Source organism: Mytilus trossulus, chromosome 10 (genome assembly GCF_036588685.1).
Source record: "Mytilus trossulus isolate FHL-02 chromosome 10, PNRI_Mtr1.1.1.hap1, whole genome shotgun sequence".
Lineage (NCBI taxonomy): Eukaryota > Metazoa > Mollusca > Bivalvia > Mytilida > Mytilidae > Mytilus > Mytilus trossulus.
In genome coordinates, this window is record NC_086382.1 from 41,419,549 (window position 1) to 41,444,357 (window position 24,809).

Here is a 24,809-nt window from a genome sequence, read left to right on the forward strand (position 1 = left end):
TAATATGGAATATTTACATAAATGGGTAATAACATAGATTTGTTTTGGCTTTTAAAAGTAAATTAAGATATGGATTAAATTAAAAACAAGAACAAGTGCATGGTCCAGTAGACGTGCTTTGTACAGATAGAGATAATCAAGATAGAAAATAAAACACAATTTATAGGAATGGAGATATATTCAGAGCTCGAGGGGGGTTGAAAATATACATGTTTGGAAACTTAAATGGAAATCTCATGTTTTACTGACCATGTGCGCATTTGGAAAAGTACAGCTTTCTTTTATGGTTGTGATAAAAAAAAGTATATAAAATTTAAAACTATTGATTGTAGGGTAGCCAAGATTATTTTCATTTTTAGATTATTCGCGGCAGTTATGTTTTTATTATGCGTTTTCAATGAGCAAGTTACATTTGTGAGGAAAATTCTACAATAAAAATTCTACAAAAAAAACGGAATCAATCAGTGACTTTCTTTACTATAACATAAGAATATTAGTATAGAATATCCATAATACAATGTAGTGCTTTTTTGTGCCAGCTTTTTTCATTAAAAGTTGTCAATAATAGAACAAGAATCAAGATAAATATATTTGTTTTGAAGGGGAGATTCAAAATGCACTTTTACTAGAAAAAAAAAAGAAACTATATCTTGAAAATTAGTGTTTACTTTTCTTTAAAATAATCAAAAAATATTTTCAATAAATTCATGTATATTTCACCTATTTTCTGTAACATATACACTGTAGTTGTATATCACAGGTAACAATCGACATCTACACTGACTGACAGATAGGCTAACAAAAATCCGGAATCATTTCATCGTAGTCCGTCTAAGGTTTATTTTAGTTTGACAAACTGGTACCAAACCATCTTTATCTGTTTTGGACCCAGGAGAAGGACTAAATCTTTTTTGCAATAATAACAAGAGAATATCATTGTCTGAATATCGATACTTTATAACTTAGTGTTCTTTTCTTATACAGTAGATAGAGGTATAACGCTAAGCTTTTCTTTATATCTTCTGCTGGCCGAAATTTTTAGTTAAATACATTTTGCAGGTTGTTGTTGATGACCTCTGACGAACCTCCAAATAATATATATTTTGAATAAGAGCAGATGTAATATTGAGCAATATAAAGTTGAATATATCAATTCTGCCAAATAAAAACTTTCATTACACTATGAATAATAACGCAAATATTTTGTCACTTTGACCTTTTATTCATGTAGCTACTTTTACTCTTGGGTTAGTCCAAATAATTATGACGTCTTGAAAGGCTATTCTAATTTTTTCTATGATTAACTTCATAAAAGCCTTTCAAGACGTCATACTTATTTGGACTACTATTAGATATAGTGTTCTCCCCAGGATTTTCTGAAGGCGCAAAATTCAAGGGCCCATAACTCATTTTTTTTAGATTGAACTTGTGTGATTTGAAGCAATCAGTTATAAATTATGACATGCTATATTAATAATAATGTTTTGTGTTATGTGTTTAATAATGCAGAGTATAAAGTACAAGAATGTATATGAAATAAAATGATTTTAAAGTCATAAGAAACGAGTGACCGATGAAAAATAATGTTCTTCCAATTCTTGAACCAATGCATACAAACATCATAAACTTTATCTTCTGTGCTCGAATTTATCATTTTTTTCGTGTAAATTTCGTATAATTGTCAAATTTTTTTTAATCGGTCAGTGTTGTTGTGAAAATATGGCAGGTAATTAAAGTTCGTGTTTTGAAGACGAAGTTTAACGATTGTCACCTGTTTGTCAACAATTGACGAAAAATAAACAAAAAAGCATGGAACTTGAGCACGTGTTTAACATGTAAATTCAGATAATAGTTTATTTTAAGGACATCCATGCGTATTGTGGTCACCGGATTTTTACGAGATGGGTCACACTGAGGTCACCTTGCATACGGAAAATATGTCGGGGGAATAGCTTGCTGGAAGGAAGCAATTCAAATAAGTAAATTTCTTCTAAATATGCATAAATTAAAGAATTTTCTTCAGAAAAAAGTATATGTACATAAGTTTTATAATGAAAACTATCCATTGAGTTATAAAAAACATATGCATTATTTTTTTTTATTTGAGGTTTCTTATGACTTTAAACAAAAAAGTTATTCATATTCGAAAGTCAATTATAAAAGAAGTCAAAATATAAATATTCATCTCTATACTCTCTGCTCCTTCTAGGGATTGTATTGTTTCAAGATAATGATATTTTGTTGGACAATCTGTTCCTCAATTTTGTCTTTATCCTCTTTTAATAGGGTTGAAAACCCCCTCTTACAACAAATGTACAATAACTTTTGCTTATACCCCCTTAAACATTTATAAGCCATGAAAAAATCAGTCAGCTATTTCATTGAAACCAGAGACAGGTGCTTGCTGTTGTCACTTGCTAAAACTTTAGCTCTGTTGGTACATGTAGGAGAAGCAATGACATCTGCTTATAATGTCAGTGTAGAGGAAGGTGTATTCTTGTATTAAAAGTCATTTGGTTGAGAGAAAAAAATCTACTTCCATCATCTGCCTTTAGCTTAGAAGTCAACCCTTTGTTATTAGCAGAGAACATGTTCATTCAGAATTAATAAAATTGGTTACGGTTAAGATACTTGGTATTCAACTTTTTATAACAAAAATGTTTTAATGAACAGCTGACTAGTTTCCACAGTTTGACATTACTCCCTCCCGTGTGTATTATTCTTAAAACTTATCTTTGGCAGGTAGATATAAACGAAACTTTACAAATTCGTTAAAGTTAAAAGCATTGAAATTATTTACTAGTGACATTATACAGAAGCTGCAGCGAATCCGTACCCGGCCGTGTTGATTGTCACATATTTCCCGACGCACGGATTTACGATTGATGTTCAATGATCATTTTATTTCTAAAAACACAAGTTTGAGACGAATTTACCTTGCAAGCAACTTTTTTCACTTTCTATTAAAATAAATAACCCCTAGTTATCTTTAACATGTTTAATCAAAGTTTATTTATTTTTTTTCATTCCCAAATACTCTCATTCATAATTTTCATCGTAAATATCTTTATTCATGTGTATTCAAATTTATCACGTGTAATCAGCGCGTTCATTTGTCGTGTTAAAATAGATTCTTCTTCTCGACCAATGAAAAAATTTGTTATGTAAATGGTCAAGTGATCACACACACGATGCGAAAATACAATGAATTTGCGATCTATTTCTTTAATTTCTGCACTGAAGTTTTTTTTTGTTTTAATTTTATTCTACACATATCTATCTTTTTGATAATCATTTACGCTATTAGATGATAACATAGTCTGATATTAAAGGCTGAGATAAGCGTGGCTCAGGTAAATCTTGTTCAGTATCAGTTATTGCGTAACACTGACTGACCTCTCAGCGGTGATTTGCAACTTGTCAATTTTAACCAATATTTATATTGAAAATGTGAAAATTAACACGCTGCGGGATCAAGTATTAAGGGGCAACGGCCAATTAAGACGCTGCGGGATCTACAAAAATATTATGAAGGCACTGCGGCACCGCAGCGTCATATCGGCCTGGGGAGAACACTGAGGTATGAATTTTTCTCATTGTTGAAGTTTGAACAGTGACCCATCATTTATGTCATTTCCATTCATTCTCCCTATCACTTTGGCCCTTTTCATGTTCCCACCAAAAGTCTGTTTGAACGCTTATGCTTATACACGTTTGTGTCGAAGTTTTATTTAAACTATCATATACATGTACTATGAAATATAAATCGTACATTGTATCTTCATATTTTTTTATTTTTTTAAATAATAACGGTGGAGACAAAATTTTATTGGTTTTGTGTTCAATTAATTTTTGTAATAAAGTTTTGGAAAGTGTTTTGCTATAAATATTTTTTTTAGCCATCAGACATTTACATGTATATATATGTGTCCAAACACACATGAGATCAGGGAGACAAGCTGTTAAAAACAATGATATTTCGTGTTTTTATTTAAAATCTTCAAAGTTTTAGTCATACCAAGCTAAATATATATGCAGTTATGTACATGTATATAAACGGTCAGGGGACTTACTTAAACAAGTGATTTTCTAAATCACGGATTCAATGAAAATTATTTCCATAAAGGTTGGAAGTTAGAGTTGTCTTTCTTCAATAATCACCTATTTAAGTTGTACAAATTAATCACTAGAAGAAGTGATTTAATTTTATATATTGTATTTATAAATATAGAATACTAATGATCCAGGGACTAATTATGTTTCTAAACATATCAGAACCAACATCTGTGATGTCTAGGATGACCAGGTCATTTCAGGTGATGACCTTGTACTGAATCTAGGATAATGACATAAAGATGACTTGTTATCAGACCTCAATTTCCTTCCGAAAAATCACTTCTTCAAGTATCATTCTTTTAATAACCCCCACTAATTTCAACACCCCCGAACCGTGAAATTTGTATCACTGAACAGTAGAATTTTATTACATAATCTGAAAGATGAAACCTTGAACTTCACAGGAAAAATACTCCCACAGCTGTGAAAAATCTTTAAAGAAAGTATCAGTTCATTAAAATATAATATAAAGCCATTATTATAGCATTTTTTTCTAATAATTCAACTGAAATTCTAATACAAATTGGGCGTGAACATGTACAATGTAGGGTGTGAACAGACTTCGGGGGCGAACATGTGAGGTGTGAACGTGTAGGGTGCGAAAGTATATTGGGCGCCAACGGAGCTGATAAGGGTGGATAGTTGTCAGACTTGTTTTACTATCAATAATACCACATCTCCTTTATGTCCTGGAATCCCTGTGTATTCACCCTGGGTACATTCTATTTTATTTTGTAGTCTTGTTGTATACAATACATTATTTGAATAGAGTCTGTAAAATAAAATGAAATATTACTTTCTGATGTAAATGTATGTTGCATTGACAAATGATTGAGACAATTATTTTCTGTTGATTACATTCAAAGGTACCAATCATTTCACCAAGCTGTCCACACATGTTACCCAGTTTGTGCTATCCAAAAAAAATCATGTGCAGAACACTAATTCACACTCTTGATACTGGTAGCTGGTATTGTTGGTAAGGTTGTGAGGTTGTTGCATTCTTATGTTTTTTGGCATGTGTTGGATCAAACCCTTCATCTAATAACTGTGTTGCCCTTGGACTCTTCATCACCCTCTCTAAAGCTGTCGAGGAGGAAAGACTTAAACTCTCAAGTGTGGTAGCAACAGGGTTCTCACTAAGGCGAGTCCATGAGTCCTGGACTCATCAAAATCTGTCTGACATCACCATTTTCAAAACTGGTCAGTCCACAGATGCATCAAGTTTGAAATATTTTGAATTAAACTTACCACAGTTAAACACAAATATCATCATTATATAGCAAAAGTTTAAAAGTGATCTGAATTTAATGTCATTTCATTGCTCTATTAGGAAATGGTGACTAAAATATTGCATTATATTGCAATAAAATATTTTCTTCTTGCTGTTGGACTTGTCATGGCTAAATATGACAAGTCCCTAGACTCACCTTCAAAAATCCTTAGCGAGAACCCTGGTAGCAACTAGGAAACAGAAATTTTGTTATTTTGCTAGACAAGTCTAGGGGTAGAGGTTGTAAGAGTTTAGTGCAGAAGTTTTTTTTAATTTTGTTTGGTACAGTTAATATGTCAGAGTTGACCTTTAACATTACATGTATTTCATATATAAATGTTATATCATTCAAGTACATGTACAGTGTGCCATTTGTGTCCTATTTGACTTTTGTTTAATATTTGACCTAATCATTTATGTCAGGAGTTTACATTTATCATGTTATATTTTTGATATTATTTACGTCAAGGTTAGGTTTTGAATGTAAAATAAATGTATGAATGGTTATTTATTTTTCAGTCTGCTGTTTTCCTTAGAATAAGGTACTGCATTTTTGTATCATGACAACAAGGCCTGCAGGAAATGAATTGTGAGTATTAACTCTGAATTATCTTTCATATCAAACTTGTGCTCAATGGAATGAGTTGGAGTTTAAGGTGGTGTCAAACACTTTGAGTAAAATTAATTTGTCTCATTTTAATAATTTTCATAAAATTTGGGCAAAATATTTACTTTGACTTTTTGACAAAAATATAAAAAATTTACAAAAACATTTATTTGAACTTTTTAAGTACGATTTTGGAGTATCCTCATTTGTGTGCTTAAAATTTTGATATTTTAATTGAATGATAAAATAACGTACATGCAGACAGAAAGATACTCTTACTAAAACCACTGACCTTGTACTTGATTCATGTTAAAAAACCCATCTTGGATTGACCTTGTAAAATTTGTGGTAAAAATAAGAAAATCTAGTATTGTATATGCTCATTCAGCAAGTTTTGAGAAAACAAAATCATGCAGACAACAAATATAAATTAATTGCTTGTTTATGAGAGGTACATATTACATGTAATTGTATTCTCTGTTCTACATGTTATTACAAATTACAAAATATTTATGTTTTCAGTAATTTAGGTGTAAAGTTTGGTAATGCTGCTGTGGCTGGTATTACTGGTGTCACAATAAACTTTCCAGTAGATCTTTGTAAGACTAGGCTTCAGAATGCAGAAACAGGGCCAAATGGGGAGAAAATTTACAAAAGCTTGTAAGTATTTTAAACAGAACTTGATACATGTACCTTATATGTCATCCTGGCTTTAGGGGACCGTTCAGGATTTTAAGATGGGGCAGAATTCTGAAATAAATGCATATAATCAAGAAATAGGAGACATGTAACGATGTATGAAGACTATTTAAAATTAGTATAAAATGCATTTTTCATCATGCCAAGTTATTCTTAACTTTATTTCAACATGAAATGATAAGAAAAAGTTTTAAGTTAAGCTGTAGATTTCATATAAGTACAAATGAAGTACAAGTACATTTGTACATTTGCCTACTTCAAACAAAAGACTCTCTCTACATATGCCATGTAGGAACCACCTTGATAGTGAATATACACCCATCAAGCTCATAATTTTTACAATTTAAAGGTTGTCAATGGTAGGAAATCAATCCAAATATTCTTCATGCATTGTGTATTTTTTCAATATTCAATAATAAGAGAAGAGGTGCCAAGGTGCCTGTATTGCACACAAGGTAACTGTCAATTATCCATTACCTTGTTAGCAATATAATACAGGCTCCTTTTCGCCTCTATTTAGTATTATTTTATAATTAAATAAAGACCTTTTTAATAAAATTGTCTAAGAAAAAAGCTCAGCAATAAAACTTCAGTACCTACTGAATGATGGGTACTGTGGATTCATTTATTTTCGTGGGTACCAATTTTCGTGGTTTGAGGAAAACTTGCATAATAGTGGATTTTTTATTTGGTGGTTTTGGCAAAGTATACATACATTCCTTTAGAAAATTTGTAAGTCGTTAACAAATATTAATGAATTTACAGTATTGCCTAGTGTATTTATCTGGTGCACACTTGTATATATTATCCCATCCCTTTATTCTCTCTGTTTAAACTAAAGATAAATGATTTTAATTTGCTAGTGTCAAAGGGTTTCATTTCATCAACATCACACTATGTCTGCAAATTTTGTTTATAATAATTTATTTTATATATCTGTATACATAGGTTGGATTGTGCAAAATTTATTTTATATATCTGTATACATAGGTTGGATTGTGCAAAATTTATTTTATGTATATCTTTATATACAGGTTGGATTGTGCCAAGAAGACTTATAAAGCAGAAGGTTTCTTTGGAATGTACAGAGGTGAGTTGTTTATGAAGGAACCTCAAATTTTATTAATGCTATGAGCATGACTTGTGTTTAATCTATAGCATTTCATTCATCAACATGATTGTTATCAGTCATGATCAGGATTTATTGTTAAAAAGTTCTTTTAAAATTCATCTTTGCTTTTCCCTCTTGTATTTGCTCATCTTGGATATAATGATGAACTTTTGCCATCCGTCTGGCATCTTCTGTTGTCTGCAGAATTTTTATAAAAGTATTCTCCTCTCAAATTACTGAACCAATTCAAACCAAACTTCACAAGATTGTTCCTTAATAGAGTATATTAATAATAGTTTATGAATTCAAGTCTTTCCAATTTTATGCCATCTGTGGAATAACAAGTGGAGATAACTTGCCTTTCCTTGCAAGACTTAAAATCTTTGATGAGTGGGAAGTGTTTAAAAAAAATACATAGATGTGCTTATCAACAAAACATCATTGTGCAAAGTCAGTTTAAGATGTATTTGAAAGTATATTAAGTATTTTAATATAAGTATTTTAAGTTCAATTTAACATTTACTATATTGTAGGATGGGCAGTGAATACACTTCTAATTACTCCAGAGAAATGCATAAAGTTGGGTTTAAATGACCTGTTCTGCCACCATTTTGGAGGTAAAGAGTAAGTTTTTATTATTTTTTACAATCATGACAACAATCAGTTTTCATGGAGATATTTGATTTACTGACCTAGTTTTAATAAATGAGTGACTTTGGTGTGATTGTATAAAGTATTCTCACTTTGTGCAGCTCTAAGTATGAAACATTTTGAAGTAAACATTTTGTTTCTTTTAAGTAAAATAAATGAGTTTAAACCGATTGACATGTTATTCTTTAGTCCATTTATTGAAAAATCTCTAAAAAAATAATTTGATCAAAAACACTCATCAGTTTAAAAAGTTTTCACCATGCTAGTCATGAAAAAACAAAGTGCTTGCTTTAGCAATAATTTCTATTCAATCATTTAATCATATGTGATTATATCAGTTCAAGGCAGTGTCTATTTTATGGCAAATGCATTTTAAACTTGGGTGAATGCAACTCTTGCACTTAAAAATTAATTCAAAACTTCTTTTAGAATAAAATAATTGCATGAAAATTGTTAAAAAAAAAAGACTTTTTTTTTCTCTGAAGTGCACCAATCTGATTATAAATGCACACAAAAAGATCTACATTTACAGTAATAGAGGTTCTATATTAGGATGAAGCTACATTAATGTAGCATTATATTCCAGTACCCCTCACTTGCCTGTGCATCTGCTTTGGTAGAAGGGTAACCGTCTATGAATAATGAGGATAATTATGTGTTATGTTTTATTTTTATTTAATACATCATTAAAGGGAGAAACTAAGCTGCCTTTCCAATTTTTATTTAACAATTTAATTTATATTTTTAGTGGTACTCTCCAATGGTATGGGCGTTTGAGTGCTGGTGGCCTGGCAGGTGCCTGTCAGATTATAGTAACTACACCCATGGAATTGTTAAAGATACAACTTCAAGATGCTGGCAGGAGTGGTAACTAGTTTTTTGTGTATTTCAATGTACTTAACATCATTATTATTCAACTTTTTGTTTAGATTAAGTATGTGTATGCCACTGACGTAGTCAACAAGGGCATTAAGTGTTATCCTTGACTCTCCTTCTTTCTATTTATATATTTGTCAGTCCATCCCATTTTGGTTTACCCTATCTTACTTTAGTTTTGCTCATCCAAATTTTATGAAACTCATTCACAATGCTGAGAACTAAAACTAGCAGTCAGAGTTTGAATTTGGGTAGTTAGTCATCTACTGTTCTAGAGTTATACCCATTTTAAACTTTTAGAATTTTAAAGCTTGACCAGGGGCTTTTGTGCCTTCAGGCAAATTCTTGTTTTATTCTTTTATTTATACCTCTGCACCAAAAGAACATGAAGAAAGTGATGTACTTGTTTACCTCTTTTCTTCAGTATGTTCCTTTCTATATCTTTTTGAAACACATATCTACCAAATCTTTCTATGCAACTCCAAATATATACAGTTATACCACAAGAAGTTTTAGTTTAGTTGTATTTCTGGAAGCCGTGGCCCTGTGTAATAGGAAAGTGTTTGCAATTTCTATTTTCAACATATTATTATTCTGTAATGCATGGATCAGGATGGATAAGTTACTTAATATATTTCATGAACAAGGGAATTAGAGGGCCTGCATTTGTTAAAAAAAATGACATGTATAGCCAAATATTCTGGACTTAATAATGAAAAAAATAAAAGTTCCAAATTTCATACTCTGGGCCATTTTGAAATGAAAAATCTAAAAAAAACTCTCTCACGAGAATAAAACTGTGTCCAATATAAGAGTTACCTTTATCAGTGTTCCTACCAGTAAGGGACATTGCATTGCTTGTTTTTATTACTGTTTTAGATGACGTATTTGAGCTTTCCCTGTAGCAGTATATATAAAGTAGAAACAAATATTAACATGAAATTGTACAGTATTCTCCACATTTTAAGGTATAGTACTGAAAAGGCCACCAAGGTTTTTTAGAAGAAATGTTGAGCTATAAAGTTGCAATGTAATAGGTTCCTAAATGCTTGTTTTCCATGTAAACAAAATAATTTTTAAAATAAAAAAAATGAATTACATACAGACAATAATCTTCCACATCAATATGTGCACACTAGCTTGTTGTATCAGCTGCTTTTATTCAGAAATTGTTTTGCCTAAATTTGACTTTATTACATTTATTTTTAAAATACACAATAAGTGTTAGATAAGTTAAAATTTTTGTGCAAAGAAACACTTGAAAATTTGAAAAGCATTCCAGGCCTGATTTCACATTTTGCTTTTTACAACGCTTCATTAGAAATCATATAAAACAATAACCACCTCTAGTGCAGAGACATGCATCCTAATTTATATGTTTTATTTATTTTAGGGGTAGCATTAAATGCTGATGGTACAGTTGCTAAGAAGACTGCATTGGGAATAAGTAAACAGTTATACGCTGAGCGTGGATTCTTGGGACTGTATAAAGGATTTAGACCAACCTTCTTGAGAGATGTTATTTTTTCAACCGTTTACTTCCCTTTAGTTTCTTATTTAAATGATTGGGTAAGGCACATTTTCTTTACAAAAAAAAATATAAGTCCTCATCAGAACACACTTACATTTTGTACCACAGTTAAATGGGTTATGGTGAGAATTTGTATTGTTCAATCAGCTTATCCATAAGACTATCTTTTTTATAACTGACTAGAGGGATCACTAATTAAAAACTAGACAAATCTTTATCAATGTTAAATTTGAGTACTTAATGATAATTAATACAAAGTTAGATTTGAGTACTTAATTATACTTCAAAAACTTGAAATTACTGATTTCATTTTTGTAAATATGTTGAAACTTAACATCAACATATATTTTTTTTTCAGATGATCAAGATGTTAGTAAGTATACCTAGGCCTGCTAAGTTTACGTGTTTATTTTTAGTAATGTTTATAGATTAAAGGACAAAATCTTATTTTAAAGTGTATGTGTACAGTGTTAAAAAAGGTGTTCTGTGGAATATTGTCACTTTTCTTATTTATAATACAGGGGGGGGGGGGGGGGGGGGGCTGAAATTGGAATACTCAATTGAAGAAATGTAGCATATGACATTGGCAAATGATAACCACAATATATCTGTTTATCAATGATACCATAGTTTAACCTCAATAACCAAATTTGACTGCATTTTATATTTCCTAATAATTTATCTGTAAGAATTTCACATAAAAAGTTATTTGAGAGATTGCTGACCACACTCAAATGTTTCTGTTCAATATTTGAAAAAATCTATCAACTTAAAAGCAGTTTATATTTGTACCAGATTAACATTTTCAAAAATTCTGGCATTGAGTCCACTGAGCAGATCTTTATTGTTAAAATGCAACAAAAAAGTAGATACTATATGATCAATATTATAACACATAAAAGTGGCAAAAAAATTTCTATATAGTCATTTTGTGATTTTAGTGGTGTGATTAGTCTTTTAGAATCCCTTTATTTTTATTATAGAGTTGCTGTGTTTTAACATTTCACAATATGTACTAAACGTATTCCTTAATCACTATAAAAAGGGCTCTTGATTAATAAGGAGCCAGACAAAGATGAAGATGTGTTATATCAAATTTTGATCAGAGAATGATACAATGTACTTAAAACCTTAATCTGTTAATGATCTGGCAACAGCATATGTTGTTAATTATATAAGGTATGTGTGAGCACATATGCATCATGTAATTTCAGCTATCGTTTCCATCTTTAATCAATAGACCATTTTCATATTACCCACTTTTGACTCCAGGTTCTACAATTAATTGACAGGTAACTTACTCTGTGGTAGGACATCCTGGTACACAGTCAATTATGAGCAGCCCAAAAAAGTAAACGGTACAATTTGGGAGGAAAGTTTACTGCTTTATGATGATTTATGTATAGATAGCATTAAATAGATTTCTTATCCTCAAAAAAGTATCGATTTACTTCTTGAATTTACTTTTGAACATTGCTCTTGCTTGACCAAGTAGCAAGTTATCCAACCACAGAGAAGGTAATATAAATTTCGGAGTCAAAAGTCAGTAATATGAAAATCAGTCTATTGGAGAGGTTAGCACTGAGTAACTTTTACTTGACTTACAGAAACAAAGATATAAAAATGTTCTGCACTACATGTATGCTTGAATAAATATTAGTTTTAAATCTTTTAGAACATAATTTAATCGAATTTTCTATACTTATCTTTCTTTTGTATCTAGTCTAAGAGTAGATTTCACACAAAAAAAAGAAAGAAAGGTTTGACTTGAAAGTGGAAGAATTATTCTTTAAACTGCACAATATAATTACTAACCTAAAGGTACACTTAAGACATAGCAGATTTAATTTCCAAGGCAAATTGTGTGTGGTTTCTTTTTTCACTCACACTAGTTTATAAAAAGTATCAGCATATCTTTTGTCAGTTTTAAATAGTCATCCACAAAACACTTCACAGAAAGTAAAGATTTAGTAACACAAACTCCTCTAAAAATAAGTTGAACTAGCATGTAAGCAGGACTCAAATCTGATACTTTTATTTTTTACATCTATAAATGTTACAAAATGTGTTTGAATATTATATTTACTACATGATCACATTTCTTATCATTTCTCTTTTCTTTTTATTTCTTTTTCAATTGTATTTCAATTTAAAAAAAAGTGTGTACAAAAAAAAAATTGAAGTTAAATTAAAAAAGGGGAAGCCTATAGAACCTGTCAAAATCAAATTCTTCACTAAATAAACTAACGAAACATTATAAATAACTCTGCTGTATCCTTTTGAAAGTATATATTTATTTATATTTATAGCTATGTGTTTTATTTATTCCTTAATGAAATGTTGTCACAATTGCAGTATGTATTATCATGCACTGTTTTCAAAATATCATTTTGCAGTATATATTGGAAAACTTACTTTTAATTCAAACAATTTTTAGAAGAAAAAAAACAATGGTTATAGATTATTAAGGTTAACCAAATCTGCAAAATTTGCATTTTCAAAAGATTTTTTTACAATTATTTGCTTGTATTATATGTTGTATATGCATTAGAATATTCTAAATTTTACAATTCACTGTTAGTGATGCATTATTATAGATGAAAAGCTTAGATTGTGACCCTATATTAAATTTAAGTCAACAAAAAATGAATTTTCTATTACTTTTGTTATTATGTACCCCTATCATCTTATGGTATTGGTATAGTACCATCTATTCATAAAGTTTCATTGGTACCTTTTTGTGGTTTGAATAGATTCTGTTTACATTAAGTTATTGAAAAAAAAAGTATTTTGTGTAGATCTTTGCAAAAATCTGTCATTGATATCATCAGTCATTTTATTTACCTGACTGTGATAAAGTTTTCTAAACAAACCTTATTTATCTTACAGGGACACAAAGAAAATGAAAAAAAGATATATGTTAGTTTTTCATCAGCATTTATATCTGGAGCAGTTGCTTCCCTCTCAGTTAACCCATTTGATGGTAAGTTCTTTTATGTTAGATTTACAGCTGTAGTTTTCTTGCAGTAAGTGTGCACTTCAAAGTTAACACATTTTTGTGGTAAAAAAATCCAATTTATTTTGTCAAGGAATATTTTTGTCATTTGTTTGTATTTCTGTCAATTGAATATTTTAGTCATTTGTTTGTATTTCTGTCAATTGAATATTTTAGTCATTTGTTTGTATTTCTGTCAATTGAATATTTTTGTCATTTGTTTGTATTTCTGTCAATTGAATATTTTTGTCATTTGTTTGTATTTCTGTCAATTGAATATTTTAGTCATTTGTTTGTATTTCTGTCAATTGAATATTTTTGTCATTTGTTTGTATTTCTGTCAATTGAATATTTTTGTCATTTGTTTGTATTTCTGTCAATTGAATATTTTTGTCATTTGTTTGTATTTCTGTCAATTGAATATTTTTGTCATTTGTTTGCATTTCTGTCAATTGAAAGAAATAGATACCAAAGTGGTATATAACTGATGAGTCAAAAGCAAACTTAACAACACCATGACCATAAAAAAATTACCAAAAGACAAATTAACTTTAATATTTCACAAAACGCAACATTGACAACATGTTAATGAGTCAACAGGTCATACAGTTTATGTCATTTCTGACACTTTAAGGTAGAAAGTTATTGCTCTTTTGTTGTTAGGCAATTTTGGGGACTTAATACACTTGTTATTATTTTCTTTTAAAAAATCTCTATTTTGGCAAAGTATAAGAAGATTAACTGAGGAAATATTTAGAAATACCAATAATCCACATTAAGACAAATACTTATTAATCGGACCTGTGACTTGAACATTTGACAACATGTCATCAATGCAGGGAATCAATAATGATCAATTGGTGCATAATGAGATATTACTTTATCTAGAATATAAACAATAAGACCACATAGAAAGTAGGCCAATCTAAAGACACAAACAAATATTTGTGAGGAAGTTTTCTTGCAATACCTTGAGCTAGTAGAATAACATTGTATTATTATTTGAATCTGTTAGATCACATAATTACAAATAAATGAGATCAGTTTATGTAAGGGATACACACTCATTAGAACAGTTATTTTATTTTTATTTATACTTTTTAGTTGTAAAGACAAGATTACAGACTCTTACAAAAGGAAAGAATGAAAAAACTTATGCTGGCATAACTGATTGTTTTAGGTGAGTCAAAGTATTAAAAAGGGATATTAAAACTTGTAAGTTGAAAAAAAACTGGCAAAGTCATGGCAAGAACCAAAACTATACAAACAAAATACAACAGTATACAAAACACAATATAGAAAAGTTAAGACTGATACTAGCTATCAGAAAAAGTTTGCAAATAACTGCTTAACTGTACTGTTATACATCTACTTTGTATACCTATTATAAGGATGAAAGTGTTATAGGTTCCTACACTTTTTGTGTCTATTTATTATTTTTTTTGAGATTTTCAAGTAAAATAAGAAAGGTAACACAATCTATTTTTTGTATTACAAAATTTGTATAATCAGTAGAATACGATTTTGACGGCAGTTCTTTACCAATATCAGATTGAGGTCTAAATATTTTTTTCAAGTGTTGATGATGAAGGTTGTTCCAGACACTCTACCTTCATAAAAAGAATATGAAAAGTGAGATGTGGTAATGTGGTATGATTTCCAATGAAACATTTCTCAACCAACTTTGAAATGAAGTTGAAATTAAAGGAAGAAATTAACTACCAACAATTATCAAAACCATTACTGTGTAGTTAGCTTCTAAAGGTTCTTACATGAATAAATGTGAAACAGTTGAAATGAATTAGAAGTAAGCAATTTTAGACAACTATAGGGACTTAAACAATGAGAAAAAATGTATCATATAGTTTGCTACAAAAGGCCCTGACACTAGAAATGTAAAAAAATAATTGAAAAGTAAACAGCATAATATATATCAAAACAAATTTATGGAAAACAAATATGACAGACTTGAACTAACAACAAATGAACTACATCCTACATTAAGAACGTGGAAAAGGGGGGGGAGGGCTTAAACATGTTTGTGAGCATTCAACCCTCCACGTTTACGTAGCTTTAACTAAAAAAAAACAGTTGTTTTTGGCTTTTAAATTTCAAACAATTGGTACTAGGAGAAAACAACTAATATAAAGTCAGTTGGTCTGATAATTGTCTATGCTAGCTGTATATAGTGCTATAACTAATGAAAATTGTATTGATTTATGTTTCAGGAAAATATACATGACTGAGGGATGGACAGCTTTCTACAAAGGTGGCACCAGTAGGATTATAGCTATTGCCATTTTGTTTGGTGTGGCACAGACAGTCTATTGGCTGGAACCAGTAGAGCATACAATAAAACTCTATACCAAGTACAGATCTTAACCTTCAAGAAAAAACATTTAGGCACAATTCTACTACAACAATTTATATTTGATTTCTAAGTGTGGAAAGAAAAATTAAAAACAAAAGTGTGTATTGTACATAATTATGTATTTATCTTTACTAGGTCTGATTATTATTTCTTTTATAATAGAAGTTTGATATAGATTTTTTAGAAATTTTTTAAAAGAATTTGTGTATTTTTTATACAATATTTTGCTTTTCAAGACTTTCAGAATTAGTCGAAAGTAAATGTCAAAGAATTACAAAAGAGTCCATAGCCAAAGTGATTAATGAATTTTCAATTGTAAGAAGATATTTTTATTACCTTACCTTGCCTAGAAGGACAATGTGTGCTATTGTCATTTCGGCATTTATCTGTTGCCTTCGGTCCAATTTGTCCATTTCAAATCAAAATTACCTCTCTTACTAAAACTTTTCTTAAAAGTTATTTCAGCAATGTCCTATTTTTTTTTTTTAGTGAAGTAAATGGTACTATGAACGAAAGAAACCTTTGTCATATGCTTAAATTATAATTTATGAGGAATACATGCTCCATTTAGTCTCTAATTTTATTGAGTTTAGATAGGCAGCTTTCTTAGATTTGCCAAAATATTAGTATGAGAGTTTATGTTATTAATTAAAACCAAATTCAAATATATACACCTTAGAATAAACTTTATTTCCTCTGCTACTCCAACATTTGTTTTTCACTGTTCGGATATATTTATTAAATTAGAAAAGGAAACTCTTGTCTGCTCATCAATGTTTAAGTTAAAACTGTGTCTCAGGTGACTAGTCTCCCTTTAGTGACTGTCGTCATATATCAATCAAATTTTAAAAATATGTAAACTTTAACTTGTTTTGAATGTTTGTGTCAGTGTTTATTTTCTACAAAACTACTGCTGCAGGAAATATGTAGGAAAATAATTAAAATGTAAAAAGGGAGTTAACTCTAGATTTTTTAGTTCCCTTTCCCATACATTCCAGTATTAAGTTATGCAGATATTGTCCTCACTGCTTGTATTTTATATGTTTACAGAGTGTGATAAGTGGTTGATAGTATTGTTATTATTTATACTTTTTAAACTCCACTAAAAGATTGAACCATTGTATGGCATTCTGAAATAAATTGCAATTCTATACACTATATGATTTTTGAAGCTAGTCTCAAAGAAATAAAATCCTCATATTTGAAACCAGGGATTTGTTTTTATTTTGTAAAAGTTGATAACACATATACTTATATTTTCTGTTTTGTTTATAATGTTTGTTTAATATTTCATACTCTTTTTTTACATCTTATAAAAATTGAAATTCAATTTATGTGCCATAAAGAAGTTAAAACTCATAAAATTTAGTCAATTGAGTAATTGATGCATTATAGATTTTATGATTATGATATCAAATTACATGTGCTGATTTATAGTGATTGTTGACAATAACCATATAGTACGGATTGAATGCAAATTGTGATACCAAATGTACTGTTAAGTCAATATATATTTTTTCAGGTGATAAAACTAACAAAGATTTGTAATTTGTAATTTTTCAATTGAATAACTTTAAATTCTTATATTTATTGAGTCCTTCCAATGAAAATTTATCGAAACCAAAAGAAAAAAGCAAATTTACCTGACAATCATTTTTACAACCTTTTGATGTGAGAAATATAAATTAAGTCTTCTACTTCTACAATATTAAAATCCAGAAACATCATTTTCCTTCCGCTTATTCTGCACTTATCTTGATATATTTTTTTTAAATAAATGATAAATTTCTTTATTTCTGGTAAAGTAAAATCTGTAAAGATTAAAAGTCACTTGCCTTTAAATGAAATATATGTGTGTGTTTGAATTTTTGCATCATTTTGGTTTCTCATCAGCATTTGATTTTTTAGTTTTTGTAAAATGTGATATTCATGTAAATGGTATAATGATCATGATTAAATTGTTATCTAATAGCCAAAAATGATTTCTTTTCACTTTTCTGAAAAACTGCTGTGTATTTGTTTATATTTTATTTGTATATTATAAGTTTAATTAGTAGTATGTATATTATTAATTAGTTCTAAGTCAAATTATTATTTGTGTTACTAGTCTGTACTTATATTAGTGTCATAAGTTTATGTCATGTTTTTTGGGGTGGGTATTTTTTTTTTGTTATTTTTGTGTGTGGTGTACCACATCTGTTTAAACACATATGGATCATTATTGTTGTATCAAATCTTTACATGGGGTGTTGTGATAATTTAAGAGCATGGCCACTTGAAATTTCACTATATAATATTTTATGAAAATTACTGTATTTTACTCTAGGGATGCACTAACCACCATAGTCCGAGATTACTTTGACGTCCAATGGCTGTTTTGCCAGACAAGGTTGGGCCGTGGGACGTCAGAGCTCTTCCCATATCAAAAAGTGAGAATTTATAGTAAGATATATAAAGCAATGCATTTGTCCATGATTTTTTTTTGTAGAGCTTATTACAATCATTTACTTAACCTTATGAATATAAATGAATTAAAGGAAAATCTGCATTTAGTCAATAACCTGATGACCTCATTGATTACTATAATATGACTTTGCATATTAGTTTTTTCCCCAGAATATCCTTAAGCAATATGCAATTAAAATATTTTGGGAATGGTGAAACCATAATTTGATAACTTGATAAATTACAAATTTGTATTTACATTATTTGGTCATCATGATGAAACTATAAAATAAAGTATCAATGAAATAGTATGTTTTACAATTGTCATTTTTATGCCCTTTATAGCTTGCTGTTCGTCTTTGAGCAAAGGCTCCATGTAGAAGGCAGTACTTTAACTATAATGGTTTACTTTTACAAATTATGACTTTGATGGAGAGTTGTCTCACTGGCACTCATACCACATCTTCTTATTTATATGACAGTACCAATGAATGAAGCAGACATATCTTGATTTATTTGCTGATTTTGTTTGCCCAAAGAAATGTACATGTATTATGTATTCTTTGTAAACCTCCTAAAAAACACAAAACAAAATAAAAAACCTACATACTACTATTATTGCAATCATCATTTTTTACCAGAAACTTGAAATTAATGACAAATAATTTAGATTTTAAATTCTTAAAGAAATGTGCATTACACATTCTGAAGATTGAAAAAAAAAAGAAGACTATACATGATAGCCAAATTAAGTGATCTCCTATACTTTGATTATTATATGTCAGTAAAAAGAAATGCCTTATTATATGGATGTTCAATTTAGGTGGGAATTAACTCTGTGGTGTTCTTAACTATTACAAATTACAAGATAGTCGGAAGTGTTATTTAACATGAAAAAAGGTTCAGTGGGAGAAAATATAGATAGCCCAATTTCATCATAAAGAACCAGAAATCACATTATGTGTATACCCGTGTAGACAAGATACATGACATTTAGGATAATCAAAACTATGAATTTCTTAGAATTTCAGCTGGTGTTATAAAAAAACTATAGCTTCAAGATATGTTCTCCTTTTTCGTAGAGATCTACAGAAGCTAAAAATAAAGTTTTCAATTTTCATTCCCAAAAATACAGGAAGTTTACAGTGTTGCCTCCCCTTTAACATGTATATTTAATCTAATTTTTTAAATTATTTTAGTCATTTAATCTTTTTTTATTAAAGATGACAAACAAATTTTATTAATAAAAAACGAAAAAAATTACAAGATAGTCGGAAGTGTTATTTAACATGAAAAAAGGTTCAGTGGGAGAAAATATAGATAGCCCAATTTCATCATAAAGAACCAGAAATCACATTATGTGTATACCCGTGTAGACAAGATACATGACATTTAGGATAATCAAAACTATGAATTTCTTAGAATTTCAGCTGGTGTTATAAAAAAACTATAGCTTCAAGATATGTTCTCCTTTTTCGTAGAGATCTACAGAAGCTAAAAATAAAGTTTTCAATTTTCATTCCCAAAAATACAGGAAGTTTACAGTGTTGCCTCCCCTTTAACATGTATATTTAATCTAATTTTTTAAATTATTTTAGTCATTTAATCTTTTTTTATTAAAGATGACAAACAAATTTTATTAATAAAAAACGAAAAAAATTACAAGATAGTCGGAAGTGTTATTTAACATGAAAAAAGGTTCAGTGGGAGAAAATATAGATAGCCCAATTTCATCATAAAGAACCAGAAATCACATTATGTGTATACCCGTGTAGACAAGATACATGCACATTTAGGATAATCAAAACTATGAATTTCTTAGAATTTCAGCTGGTGTTATAAAAAAATCTATAGCTTCAAGATATGTTCTCCTTTTTCGTAGAGATCTACAGAAGCTAAAAATAAAGTTTTCAATTTTCATTTCCAAAAATACAGGAAGTTTACAGTGTTGCCTCCCCTTAAACATGAATATTTAATCTAGTTTTAAAATTATTTTAGTCATTTAATCTTTTTTTTTAAAGCTGACAAACAAATTTTTATTAATAAAAATACGAAAAAAAAAAAAACTTTTTCACCAAATATGTACACACGAAAAAAATTCCCTCCATCGTTATTTTTAGTCCACATGTGTTTTGATACGAAAGCGTTTATAGCACCCTTGAAGGAATGCATCAGTAACTAATATCCATATTACCACGTCTGAAATGGTGGTAAGTTGTCTGTATGAATGCATAGAATAACACCACTGCATTTATAAGATGCCCAACAGAATATCTTCTTTGTTGTAAATGTTCCACTAGCAAGAATGCCACATTCGTTGACTAAATGATAAAGTTCAGGGTTAGATAAATATATATCAAGTTTTACACTTCTATCGTACATAATTAGAACTTTTTCCGGATTACAACATCCATACTCCGCACCCGACTGAACTTTGACAATAAATTTATTTGTACTTAGTGGATTCGGAGATGGTCCTTCCATTATTCCTACCAAAGAGGAATCAAATTCTCTTATTCCTCCAAATTTCATAACGGGCGTTGTGTCTTTCATTTGGATTTGTATAGTGTATTCTTTAAGTATGCACATGTGTTTATGTTTTTTCCAATGCTTTTTCTGACATTCTTTTGAACAGTATGTAGCTGTTCCACAATTACTACATTTCTTAAGCTGAATGGATGAACGGTAACAAGAGCAACATGATTGGATTATTTGAACTGCTTTTCTGGGATGTTGGACTCCAGTGTTATTGTTTCTTCTAATATTTCTGTTAGTGATAATTGGGGGTCTTGAATATTCGAACCTTTCCTCAGCAAATTCTATTTTGGTCTTCATACTTTCCATCTCAGCTTTAACGATGTCTGTCCAACCCATCTCATCAAAACTTATAGCAAAAATGTCCGGCCCTGTATGATCCCGTATGGTGTTGCCATCAATAATAACAGACTCTGAATAGTTTGTTCCAATTCGTATTCCACCACATTTGTTTTCAAAAATATCATTTCCTTCTATAAACACCGATGATCTTGATTTAATAATCATTCCCCACAGCCAGTTATCTACAATTTTATTTCCAGAAACTTCATATGTACCGCCATCAAAAGATATGCCACACAAACCGTTTTGAATAATGGTGTTCTCGGTTATAATGGCTTGTGATGTTTCGCTTGACCTCATTTTTCTTTGATTGGTAATATCTAACATTCCTCCGCAATATATTCCTTCATGTCCATTGCGTTGAATAATATTTCTTCTTAATTCCCCGTAACCTCTGGGGCTAATTACAACTCCATGAAACTGATTATCAATAATGACGTTATCTTCGATCTTCGCAAATCCACCATTCCTTGCTTCAACACCCATTTGTCTCATATTTCGTAATGTACAATGTCTGATTTCTAGATAAGCGCCATCTCCATCCGCTAACTCTCCGCCACCTCCACATCTATCAAGAACACAATTCTGCACTATCAATTTACCTCCAGAACCTACCCAAATACCAGGATATCCTACCTGACCAGTGGTAAAATTGTCAAGACCTGTAACATTTATATCTTGAGTACATTCTCCCTCACTTCTAATACACCCTCGACCTCCATTACACCTAGGATACTCATCACATCCTTTCGGTCCATTCGATATTTTACACCTATAAAATGTTGATATTGCATCGGAGAGGACTGCTATTTGTGCACTTCCTGACACAAATGACACATTTTCAAAATGAATGTGTATTCGTTTCTCACGTTGAAATGAGACGCTAAAACAAGAATCTGGTAGATTCTGTATCTGGAAGGCATGTTTGAAATCGATTTCAACATTGTCGTCTACTCCTATTATCTGAACACTTTGACTTGTAAGGACAGGATTTAAAAGCCTATAACAGCCGCCCTTTAATAAAAACGTAGTATACGGCCGTTGTGATAGTGACGATATTTCCAAACCGAGATTATCTGAGTGTTTAATCACCTTATAGACAACTATAGGATAATTAATTGTCATTCTATATTCAGGTAAACATTTGTCATTGATGTTTGCAGCTATGCAGGCTGACGCCAAACCCACCTTTTCAAATTCCACAGGCAACTGACCGTTTCTCACTAAATTTGCTATAGCGTACGCTTTCCAACAATGTGCTTTCCATTGTGTACAATTTATTGCAAGACACTGTTCGGCATCTTTCAAAGCATTTTCATTATCGTTTACTCTAAGATACATTAAACTCCGATTTGAAAATAACCTGAAATCGACTGCGTCTTCCTTTGAAGACCTTATACCTTCAGTATAATACTGAATTGCATCATGGTATCTTTTATCCTTATATGCTTCATTTCCCTTTATTCTGAGTATTTCTGGTTTGTCAAAGGTCTTTTTCCTATCGGTATCTAATGGTACAACTGATGACAAACAAGTCTGAATGTTATTCCTATCCTTCTCAAGTAGAGGAATGTTGAGTGATATAAACTCTGTACAAATATAATCTGGAATATCGATAGCGGTCATTATATTTAGTAGTTGCTCTTGGTCTGCTAAGGCTTCATCTTGGCGTTGATGTATGCTATGGAATACTGCTGTTGTATGAAAAAGACGTGCACTTTCTATGTTCAAATGCAAAGACTTGTCCGATTTATTGTCCCTAGTGAAGGTTAATATATGGCCTTTCAAAGTATTTGAATTTAAAGCAAATTTGCTCCATAAATAGAGTGACCCTCTTTCAATTTTATCAACACACAAAGCTTTATACGGAGACACCGTAGATTCGAGCGCCTTGTTCGCCATTCTAGCTGCAAACTGTAAAATCATTTTAACATGATTAAAATCTTTCAATGTATTTCTAATAATTTCTTGTACAAGTCTGTGAACTGACAATGTATCTTCTCGATATTGCTGGAAAAGAGAAAACCTTGTTAGTATTTCTGTTACTTGTTTTACTCCTAATGTGTCTTGCAGTGTATCTTTAATTTCTTCGTCCTCTACTTGAGGTGAACCAACATTGAAGATTTCAACCGGTATGTCGTCAGCAAACAAAAAAGAAGCAACTTCCATAATTTTAACAGCAGTAGTTCCTAGACCTTCATCCTTCGAATGTTTCTGAATGTAATCAATGTTTAATTGCCATGTAGTTTTTACAGCCAGTCGCTCTTTTCCGATATCCTGGCTTGTCTTTACGTGTATGGCATTTAATAACTCTTGCCGGAGAAGTAAAAATTTGTTCATATATTCCTTAAATGAACCTCTTTTAGTCTTAATAAAAGCACCAGCTTGTTCGAGAGCCAGAGGCAAACCACCCAATTCTGCAACAAGATCAAGAATTGTTTCATTTTCATCATCGTTGCTTCTGTTAGTTCGTTTCTTCATGAATATCAGTCCTTCTTCTTTCGTAAGTACATGGAGGCAAAGACAATCATTTTGTACAACCTGTAACGATTCTTCTACTTGTTGTGGCTCCCTCCTCGAAGTTATGAGTATATGCCCCTTCGTGTTTCTTTTCCATGTTCCAAGCAGTAATTCTTTTGTTATACCTGCAATTTCTTCGGCATCAACATTGTCTACAACTAGAAGCCATTTATTCGGTAGAGAGGCTATCCATTTCAGTGTTCGGAGAAGGGTTTCTTTAGACGTTTTACCCGATGTATTTATATTTATTGCAAGTTTTGAGACTGATGTGTTCAATGAATCATTAGACTCTGCAGACATCCAATACACACCACCTGTGTAAAAGTCCTGAAAAAGCCAAGAATATTCTATTGCTACTGTTGTTTTACCACATCCACCTAATCCACAAATAACAAAAGTAAACTGCTTATCTTTGTTCTTCATAAAATGTGTTTGTATGTTTTCTATCTCATCACAACGACCAACAAAGCATTTGATACGATCTGGTGGATGAAAATTAACTTTTCCTTCTGGTCTTTCAAATGAATTGTACTTGAGCTTTTCAACGTCTTCTTCAATCTTAGTTACCCTTTCATTGAGTACTGTAGTTTGTTTTGTAGTATCTTCTTGTATAATTCTTATTGTAGCAGTGTTATCCCTCAGGGCTTCAATATCATCATTAGCCTTTTCGACAGCAGTATATAATCCCTCCTGATAACATTCAACTTGTTTAATACGCTACGAGAAAGTTCCTAATA

General features: G+C 30.5%; 1 protein-coding gene across 1 annotated transcript; it reads left to right on the plus strand.

Moving 5' to 3' along the window:
- Nucleotides 1–868: 868 nt before the first annotated feature.
- On the plus strand, nt 869–18,986 carry LOC134687360 (mitochondrial glutamate carrier 1-like). Its single transcript, XM_063547597.1, has 11 exons — nt 869–993; nt 5,909–5,978; nt 6,519–6,656; nt 7,730–7,785; nt 8,340–8,430; nt 9,206–9,324; nt 10,727–10,902; nt 11,223–11,237; nt 13,754–13,847; nt 14,964–15,039; nt 16,088–18,986. Exons 2-11 carry the CDS (start codon nt 5,950–5,952, stop codon nt 16,239–16,241), a joined length of 948 nt encoding a protein of 315 aa, XP_063403667.1. The 5' UTR covers nt 869–993; nt 5,909–5,949; the 3' UTR covers nt 16,242–18,986.
- Nucleotides 18,987–24,809: the final 5,823 nt, after the last annotated feature.